Here is a 10,614-nt window from a genome sequence, read left to right as displayed (position 1 = left end):
TACAGAAGGGAGTACAAAGGGTGATAGCGCATCTCTAAGAGAGAGAATGGGCTGTCAATTCCTTAGAATTACAAAGACTCATGTTGTCTGCCAAGTCCTTGGGATCGTCTGTTGTTGTAGATGAAGTCCAAGTTTCCCCTACTATCAAACAGTCACAGATTTTCTCGGGAATATTGAGATGCTGGCATTTTACCATTCCAAACTTAGCACAAAGGTTGAAACTATTATATAAGTTAGTAAAAAGGAAAGCCTAGTGGATCTGGGAACTTGAGCACCTTGAAGCCTTTTCTTGTTAACAAAAAAGGTTGAAGAACAATTATAAGTCCTGGGCACATTCGTCCAAGAACAACTATAGACAGGATGTTTTTAGCTCCCCTGATGCATTTGAGTGGATGTTGTGGCAGCAGCAGGGCAATAAATGAGTTCCCTTAGGACCTTGGTCATGGCTACAGAAGGAAGTGAAGAAGATGGAAATACATTTGGAAGTGACTGTCAGACTTGATTATGTATCACATGGTAGCATACAACCATGCTTCTCCACCAGGCAATCCAGAAGCAGATGACCTAACTAATATTAGATGGCTGCAAGATGTGGCAACTGAAAATATGGCTGGTTTGGCAGGCCCCAGGGAGAGGAAGCTCTTTAGCCCACAGCAAAGCAATTGGGGCTCTCACCAAGATACTCATGTGTATGTGACTTTTGCTCTTCTGCCTGTGCCATGAAGCAGCTATAGCCAAGTCTTCAGGTGCCTGGGTGGGTAACTCAAGGTTGGCCATGTGCACAACAGTGGCAGGTTGACTTCATTGGGCCCTTGCTCCCATCAGAAGGCTACAGGCACTGCAGGCACATGCACAGAATGACTATGGGCATACGCTTGCAGAAGGGCCGCACAGAAGGCAACCAGGCATTGTTTTCAAGTGCTTGGCACCATGTGTGGCCATGGACCCCTCAGGACATAGACAAGGACAAGGGACCACACTTTGCTGACCACATGGCACAAGAATGGCCTCAGAATTTGAATGTATATTGGCATTTTCAGTTACCTAATAACCCAGCTGCAACAGGATCAATTGCATAGATGAATGGCCTGCTAAAACGGCAACTAAACATGGAGGACGGATCCTCGGCAGTGTGTACCAAGTGACTAAGTAAGGATGGTCATCAGGACCGTCAATGAACGTGACTGCAGCACACGCTCCAGTGCCTCCTTGATGTTAATACAAGAATCTGATGACATCATCTGGATCCAAATGATTATGCTTAAGAAGGACACCTGCACTTCACAAATGGAAACACGGGATAAGTTGCTGTTGCCACTGCCACAGTGAGCCCATATAATCTCTTGGCTATGGGAATAGCAAATGGGGATTTGATGGTGTGAGGAAAGGAACTAGAACAAGACAAAAGCAGAAAAAAATTACCAATCCAAGATCTTTTATCCCTGGAGGAGAATATGTCATTTCATTATGGGCTTCCCCACCAAAGCCACAGGGTTCACTGGAACAAGAAATATGTTTTGTAAATCTGGGGATGAGTCACAGGCTGGTTCTATTCTCATTCAGAATTATCAGTTTGCTTATATATTGTTGAATATTCAAGATCTGCCTGTTTTAACACCTGCTAAAAATGTCTTACGTTTCATCCTTAGAGCTAATCTATTTGCATAATGGGCAAGTATCCTCAGATTGCCAGACATATAATAAGATGCCTCTGACCTCCTACACTGGTCTTGCAGCTACCTTGGTGAAATGGAAGTGACTGTTAAGCTGAAATAACATGTACCACCAGGCAGCTGGCAAAATGCCCTATAGACTTGAACTTGAATTTACTCTTCTTTGTCTTCCACTTGTATGGGAACAAATGGACATGGCCAAGCCTTTCTGTGGTATACTCTGATTGACAGGTTGGGGTGGCTAAGTGAATGAATATGAAAGGGGAATTTTCTCTCTGTATAGAAAAAAAAAATGGCTTCAATACCTCTCTACTCTCTGTAAATATAGGTTGGACCCCTGTCAATCAGCATCATTTAGCCATTATACTCAGACGCTGACTATTTAAGATGGCAAAGTTGAACAACATGTGAGGAATATATCCCTCCCCTTGGGGGCAGTTATGGACATGTGACACCTACAGGTGGCCATACCTGCCTTATAACTGGATTGGCCAATGCACTTAGAAAAGATTTTATATACTTCCCACTTTATCTACAATCCCTACTAATTAGGACTTTATAAAAACTAAACATAATGTAACTTGAGCTGCCTGGTGGCTTTACCCACTTATTATACCTTCTCCTGAAGCAAAAAGCATTAACATTGAGTTCCAAGTTGAAGCATTAGCTAAGCATGCTGCTGCTGCCTTAAATACTACTCACAGAGCCAAAACCTTGCTTAATAAAGAAACCACCCAAACATGGAAGGTGATGATTCGAAATAAAAGGGCATTGGTTATGTTGGCCAAAGCACAGGGAGGTGCCTGTATCCTTATAAATACTGAATGTTATGCATACACCCCTCATGATGATCATAACATTTCTTTGGCTCTACATAAATTGCAAACCCATATTACTGCTGTAGGTAAACTTAGTCCTAATCCTCTCTCTGCTTGGTTACAGTCTCTTCCCCCCACCTGGAGATATGTTGTTCTCAGTCCACTTGCTCTTAGAGCAGAGCTGCTCATATTCTGTTGCTCTTTGTATGAATATTGTGGGATTTGGCTACACTGTAACATCCTTTTGTGCCACTCGAGGGATACTATGGAAGATAAGTGGAAGATTTTAAGTACATCTTACATGGGAGATGGAATATACCATCTTTAAAGAAAGGGGGAAGCAGTAAAATACCATGACCCTGAATGGATCCCTTTGTTCCAAAAATCTAGCTAAGTCAATGAATCAGTGAGAGCAAGCCAGGGTTGGAAGGTCCAAATATATTATCTTGAAGAACACTGGCATTCTCTTATGCACACTGTGAACTAGAGCAAATTAGTGCTGCCTATAGAAAACAACTTTCCTGCATGCACACTATGACAGCCGCTCCTTGGGATGCTGGTCAGACAAGCAAACAAAGGAGGCTAACGCTAATGACCGCTGCTGCAGCCCAACATATGAAACCTTCTCTCAAGGATGAAGTTGGGACACTGTGTAAAGGATACATGTCACTTGTCCAGTTAACCACCACTGGACAAAACACTGGAAGGAGTCACTCCTTAGCAAAGCACCTTGAGGGGCAGAGGTGCTATCTGTCTATCACCATTGAACTCTTCTTAGAGCAGCTGTTGATCTCTGTACACTTCCCCAATAAATCCCATGCCTCACAGGCTATCTCTGGATACTTCCTCTGGCCTGTCTGCAACCTACCTCACTGTTCTGGCACAACTGGGCTGTGGCGATGACAGGAAGAAAGTAAGGATAGAAGGTTGGCGGCATGTAACGGTTCTTATTAGAAAACAATGGCTTAGGTATAACAAGTATGTGGCAAGGTGAACCAGCTTGGCAAAGGTGGACTTTAGTCCAATTACACAAGACGGAATGGCCAGGCACAGCTGTTCTCCCAGAGACTTGGTAGGCTGAGTCAGGAGAATCATAAGTTCAAGGCCAGCCTCAGCAATTTAGTAAGACAAAAAATATAAAAATTAAAACAAAAACAAAAATAAATAAAAAAGGCTGGGGATGTAGCTCAGTGGTGGATCACCCTTAGGTTCCATCCCAAATGCCACAAAGAAGGAAGAAGAAGGAAGGAAGGAAGGAAGGAAGGAAGGAAGGAAGGAAGGGAGGGAGGGAGGGAGGGAGGGAGGGAGGGAGGGAGGGAGGGAGGGAGGGAGGGAGGGAGGGAAGAAAAAAGATGGAATGGACTCCCCTTTGAGCAACTGAAAACCTGGAACCCAAGTTGAGGTGAGAGTAGATTTGGGAATCTTCAGCTTAGAGGTACTAGTCCTCCAGTGACAAGGATGTAGGAGAAAAATGGTGGTCCAAGAATCACAGTGTTCAAGTGATCCCTCCATCTGGGACCAAAAAAAGGGGAAATAGAGCCCAGGCAACCAGAGATATAAGGAGAGGACCAAGGATGTGTGAATTTATGGAAATCAAGGAAGATGAATTTCAAGGTGTCTGTATCAGTGACATCTGTGTCACAAAGAGGTGAGAGGAGAGGATATTGCTGGTTTTTTTTTTGGGGGGGGGGGTGTTTGTTTGTTTTGTGGTTGGTTTCATTTGTTTTTTGAGCACTTTCTACAGACAATAGTCTTGAAGCAATTTAGAAGAAAGGGAACAAGAAAATTCCAGTCTGATGAGGATATCAGTGGGGGACAGCGGTGAAGTTTGGTGAGGACTCTCAGGATGGCCAAGGCGAGACAAGGGTGGGTATTGAAGGGCAGGTTTTCTGCATGGCCTGTCCTGGGTGAGAGTCCCCTAGGAGCACATTCCTCCCTGTCTATCAGTGGACACAATAGCTCTGGTCAGCCATTTAGCCCATTCCCTCCTCCTGATGTCGGATGTTTTTATGAAGCAGTCATGACTTGTGTACTTTACGATGCATAAACATGAATGAGAAACACCTTTACTATGCCGGAGAAATAAAATTTATTGGGAATTAAATGAAGTAGCCTCCCTGCATTCCAGAGAAGGAAGGAAAGCAGGAAGAGGCAGAACGTACAGGAATCACCCTAAGTAATACCTGGAGCCCAGATTACTGGGAGCTGAACAAGTCTCAACACCAAGGAGTTTTCCAGACCTTGGGAGCTGATGACGTGAGCGAAAAGCATGGCCTGGTCTAGAAATCACAGTTGGCATGATGAGGTTTCTCAACGGCCACTGAGCCCTGGCAAAAGGACCTGGGGATGGTTCCTGTACTCGACTTAAATGGCTCCACTGACGTCTTCAAAGGGGATGCAAGTTGTTCAATTAAGAGCAACACTTCTGAGAGCTGCCACAGGGTCCACAGGAGTTGCCAGTCGCATTGGTGGTAGCACATGGGTTGCAGGGGAGGCTGGGGGGACACAGAGGTTTAGAATGGATGGGGAAGGAGAGAGAACCCTAAATTGTACATATTGCCTTGGTCGTAATGAGACAACCTATGATTTCTCAGTGGTTGGAATTAGAATGGAATTTTGATTGATACCAAATCCTTCTCCCTTTCCCAAAATACCATATGCAGGGTCAGAAAATTGTTCTTTTGAATATACGATCTCATGCTCTTGAGCTCTCATGGAATTGAACACAATCTACCTTAGGTAACAAATATTGTTTTAACAGGCAATCTCCCGGCCACAACCTCTGCATTAGTAGCCCCCAGTGGCAGGGGCCATTCCCTTGGCCTTTGCCTGTGCACATCGGTTGCATAGAAGACGATGAATGCACATTGTTTAGGCAACCATGTGTGTGCCCCCGGTGTCTGACACTCCCACCATACCCATCATCCCAGAAAACCTTCTCCCATACGCACTTGCAGTCCTGGCTGTCCAGCAGGCCCCGGTACGTGTTGATCTCGCACTCCAGCCGGGCCCGGACGTCCAGCAGCACTTGGTACTCCTGGTTCTGACGCTCCAGGTCAGCCCGGATCTCAGCCAGCTGGGACTCCACGTTGGTGATCATGCACTGCACCTGGGACAGCTGGGAGCTGTAGCGGGCCTCGCTCTCTGTCAGCGTGTTTTCCAGAGAGTTCCTCTGTGGTGGGGAAGATAAAGGGGTGTCAGAGAGCTGCCCCCCTTTAAGGGATTTCTCTATGGGTTTGCAGAGTCACCAGCTCCAAGGGCTAAGGAGAGTTTGTGGCCCACAGGTGACTCTGCCTCCCCAATTTTGCAATACACACCAGGTTGTGCTGGGCCTGCAGCTCGATCTCCAGGGCGTTGACCGTGCGCCTCAGCTCGATGATCTCCGCCTGGTAGGACTGAAGCTGCTCTGAGCTGGACACCACCTGCTTGTTCAGCTCCTCAGTCTGAAACACCCAAGGGGAGGAGACAGGATCAGACCCTGCCCTAAGGGCCCTGGGGCCTTGGGTCCTGAGTGGTCAGGTGCTCGGATGCCCACCTGGGTGGTGAACCACTCCTCCACTTCCCTGCGGTTGGTCTCCACCAGGGCCTCGTACTGACTCCTGGTCTCATTGAGCACGCGGTTCAGGTCCACGGTGGGGGCAGCGTCCACCTCCACGTTGAGACGGTCTCCAAGCTGGCAGCGCAGGGTGTTGACTTCCTGATGGAGGGAGAGGAAAGATTAAACTCACAGAAATAGAGCTGCTATCTTTCTGCTCTAGGGAAGTGAGTTCAGCCCTGCCAACGAAGCACTAACAGGAATATCCCTATCATTCCAAAGATTGGTGTAGACACTGGGTAGCAATAAGGATTTAGGATCATCCTAAAACATTTCCCAACAAACTGAAAGGAATTCACACCTCCTGGGAGACTAATTTCCTGGCATATGCAAGTCCTCCTTCATTTCTCATCACATCTCTGTAGGCACTGTGTGCCCAGCGTACCCCAACGTACCCTTCTCCACCACTTCTGGGTCTTTGCTCAGCCTCTTCTCTCAGGTCAGAACACCCCTTCGTTGCACTCCTCCTTGCATCTGGGAAGAGTTCTCTGTCTCCTCTCTGGCATACTGGCTTGTGCATGCTTGTGTACCTCTCATAGAGAACTTGCTTCATTCTGCCTTCACCACTATATTAACATGGCTGGCTGTCTGCTCTAGACTGTGAGCTCTTTAAAGAGAGAAGCCATGACTTCTTCTTTTCTTTTTTTTCCCCTATTCTCTCCCCACCACCACACCAAATCCAAGCCCTAACAATGACCAACTTCAATCAATGGATGCCATTCCTCAATATCTCCCACACCTGCCCAACCTGCACCTGGGTGCCTGAGAATTCACAGCTCTCTTCACTTCGTGATGTGGATACAGCTTCATCCTTTTATGAACCAACTTTGAGTTCTTCAGGAATGGGTTCCATGCCAGGGAGTCTGACGGTTACTACCATCTGGTTCCCAATACGAAAGGCTCAGCTCTGAAGCTCTGAAGGTGGCTTTTTAAAAAATTTTTTCATACCTCTTCATGGTTCCTCTTGAGAGACAGCAGCTCCTCCTTCAGGGACTCCACCTGGGCCTCCAGGTCAGACTTGCACAGGGTCAGCTCATCCAGGATCCTGCGCAGGCTATTGATGTCCGACTCCACCAGCTGCCGCAGGGACCGCTCCGTCTCGTACCTGTGCACACAGATCAGAGTGGGAGGAGAAGCCAGGCAAGAAGCCTGCCTTCCTCTCTGGCATCTTTTTTTGGATAGGATTGGCCAAGATCTTCTTGAACCTACACAGCTCTCTGCCCCTTTTCTTCCATGTCTCCTTCATGCTACACGTGGATAGACCAGAAAAGGCTCTTGATTCCACCACTGTGGAAAATTCCAAACCTGATCTTGTGAAAAATCAGTCAAAACTGTAGTGCACCAGAGATAGTGTATAAAATTACCTTGGGGCTATGTGTATTTTTTGTGTGTGTAAAACATCTATAAATGTTGTGTTTAGATGTGAGTTCCAATCCCAAGATATCTCATTATGTACTTGCAAATATTCCAACATTTTTTAAAATCCAAAATCTGAAACATATCTGGTCCCAAACGTTTCAGATAAGAGATACCCAACCTGTATCTACTGAAGGGCCGGCAGCCCTTCAGTGTGGATTTCTATTTGAAACTGACTTTACTTAACTAGACTGAGGGGGAGAAATAAAAAGAAAGAGATGGCTTTCTCGTCCCTTCTGGGGAACATTAGGCTCATGGGGCCATGGAGTAGCTGTGGGGCCCTGGAGGTCATCTAGTCCAAAAAAGCCTCAACATACTTGGTTCTGAAGTCGTCAGAGGCCAGCTTGGCATTGTCAATGTTCACCATCAGTTTGGAGTTCTCAGACTTGGCACACAGAATCTGAAAAAAGTTGGTTCTAATGTGAGGTCCACTTGAACTTGAGGATATCTCACTAGTTCCAAGACAGGCAGCTGCTTCTGGGCCCCCACCGGGCTCTGCCCCTCACCTTCTGCTGGAGCTCCTCGATGGTCCGGAAGTAGGACTGGTAGCCAGGGCACACCAAGGGGTCCTGCTGCTGCTTCCGCTCCTGGATGCGGGCCTCCAGCTCCGCGTTCTCCCTCTCCAGCTGGCGCACCTTCTCCAGGTAGCTGGCCAGCCGGTCGTTCAGGAACTGCATGGTCTCTTTCTCGCTGCCGTTGAAGGAGCCCTCACAGAACCAGTTGCAGTTGCCCACGTTGGCGGGGATGTTGCAGGCCCCGGGCAGGGTGCAGCCATGGCAGCTGTGGGGCACGCAGGGCCGGGAGGAGCAGCTGCTGCGGCAGCTCACGTTGGACAGGCAGCAGTTGTAAGGCATGGTGCTTGGGTTTGGAGAGGTGGCGGAAGAGCAGAGAGCTGCTGGAGGTAGATGTGGGTGAGGTTTGAGTCTCTCCTTCCTCCATGGTCCTTTTATACCCTTAATAGGTGGGGGCTTGACCAAATGCTTCAGCTAATTTTTCTTCAAAATATGCTAGTTAGTTGCTTCCAAAGAGTCCCCCCTCCTCCTATAAAATGATTCCATTCAGCTTGTGTCACACCAGGCTCTTCCTGGGTGCCAGTGGTTGATGAAATCAGAGTTTCATCAGAAGACTTCAAAGGAGGCAGAATCATTTCAGCCCCAAAAGGCTTACCCCATTACTCAGAGGGAAGGACGGACTGCCAAGGACATGGGGTGGAGTCGTTGGGGAATCACAGATTCCTGTCCTTTGAGGTCCTGCCATGGCACTGCCTGGAATGAGAGCTGTGGGTGAACACTCTTTCAGGAAGCTGTCTCCTCCCAAATCTACCCACTTCTCAGCATTCACTTCAACGGTCCTTACAGTGAACACTCGCCCTGTATTAGCTCTATGGCTTCTGATTCTTGCTATTGGTTGGGACTTAGGGCATTGGACAGTTCATGGAGAGATTGAAAACAATTATGCATTTGTGGTTGGGAAATAAGTAAAATGGAAACTGGCTTGATGGATGGGAATCGTACTAAAGGGAAATTAACCCATTATAGACTACAACCTATATACGGGCTGGTCCTCAGGGTGGCGCTCTTGGGAGACTATGGAACCTTAAAGAGGTAGGGCGGTGGGACGGGTAGGGGTGTCTCTGATGTTGGGTGAAAATAGCTTAAGGGAAACATGGGGGAGGCACCAAGTTCAGCCTGATGCCTTTTTTTTTTTTTTTTTTTTTTTTTTTTTTTGGTGATAAAGTTTCAGTGGAGCACAGCCACACCTACTTAGGTGTGGTTGATGGCTGCTTTCCTGCTTTCCCTGGTCTGAGTTCATACACAAGTGCCCTGAGATTGAAGTCCCTTATCTTGGTGGTCCAGGAAGTCCTATAAGCCTTTTCCCACCTGTCCTATCTCCTCAACCCCACATGTTCATTCCTTAGAAAAACACGGGGAGGTGGAGGGGTGAGGGGTGAGTGGAAGGAGTATGGCTCTTAAGAGTGAGGGTTCAGGCAGCAATGTTGAAGGATAAAGACGAAGCATTAGGTTTTACATTCACCAAGAAAGGACAACGAGAATGAGCTTCCAGAGCTATGCATGATGACCTTATCACAAAGTCTGGAAATTTCTATTGCCTGACTCCTAGACTGATGCTCCTTTTGGAAAGTATCAGCACCCCTAGAGGAGTGGCAGTGCCACCTGAGATGGTCCTGGCTCACAGTGCGCATGAGAGGCAGCTTGACTCTGTCTTCCCTAAGAAGTAGACCTGTCTCACCAGGTGCAATTGCGGCACACACCTATAGTCCCAGCAGCTCAGGAATCTACGACAGGAAGATCATAAGTTCACAGCCAGCCTCAGCAAAAGTGAGGCACTAAGCAACTCAGTGAGACCCTGTCTCTAAATAAAATACAAAATAGGGCTGGGGATGTGGCTCAGTGGTTGACTGCCCCTGAGTTCAATCCTGGTTCCAAAAGAAGAAAAAGGAGGAGGAGACCTTACTCTGATAAGCATGTTGCTATCGCCTCTTTATCATTGCATTGAGAAGAAAGGTCTCAAAGAAACAATCTAATTTATATATACATATCATTGCCCTTTGATTCTTCCATATCCTGCAGAACTTCCCAATTGCCCAGTTATGAGTCTTTAGAGAGAAGCCTTCCTCACCTCACCTTCTTTTCCTATCACACTTTCTGCATAGAAATTAAGCCCTGGTTCAGAAAGAAGTCCCAAAAGACTATTTGTGGAAGATAATGTAAGTCATTTAAATAAGAATGCATCCAGATTTCAAAGGCATTGTGAGAGGAGCAGAAAAATCAAACCTTGATTTTGTTCTTTGAGTCTTCCTTTTATTTTTTTACTCTGGTTAAAGATCTCTGAATTTTGTTTTTCTTTTTTTAAAAACCAACTCTTAGTTTCTCTATCAGCTTTCTGCTACTATAACAAAATACCTGAGTCATCAACTTATAGAGAGAAAGGTTTATTTCAGCTTACAGCATTAGAGGTTCCAGTCCATGATCAAATGGCCCCATCATTTTGAGCCTATCCTGAGGCAGCACATTAGAGTGAAAGCACATGGAGGAGCAAAACCACTCACATCATGAGCCAGGGAGCAAAAAAGAGAGAAGGGGAAATAGGC

The 10,614-nt window shown here is 46.7% G+C and overlaps 1 protein-coding gene across 1 annotated transcript; it reads right to left on the bottom strand.

Annotated features, from left to right (window-relative positions):
• Positions 1-4,901: 4,901 nt before the first annotated feature.
• On the bottom strand, positions 4,902-8,356 carry LOC114084446 (keratin, type I cuticular Ha4). The gene is made up of 7 exons (XM_071603998.1): positions 8,009-8,356; positions 7,820-7,902; positions 7,035-7,191; positions 6,027-6,188; positions 5,809-5,934; positions 5,443-5,663; positions 4,902-4,986 (listed from the first exon to the last, which is right to left on the bottom strand). The coding sequence occupies exons 1-7, from the start codon at positions 8,354-8,356 to the stop codon at positions 4,902-4,904; spliced, it is 1,182 nt and encodes a 393-aa protein (XP_071460099.1).
• Between the last annotated feature and the right edge of the window lie 2,258 nt (positions 8,357-10,614).

This window comes from Marmota flaviventris, chromosome 17, assembly GCF_047511675.1.
Source record: "Marmota flaviventris isolate mMarFla1 chromosome 17, mMarFla1.hap1, whole genome shotgun sequence".
NCBI lineage: Eukaryota > Metazoa > Chordata > Mammalia > Rodentia > Sciuridae > Marmota > Marmota flaviventris.
This window is presented reverse-complemented; position numbering and strand designations above follow the sequence as displayed.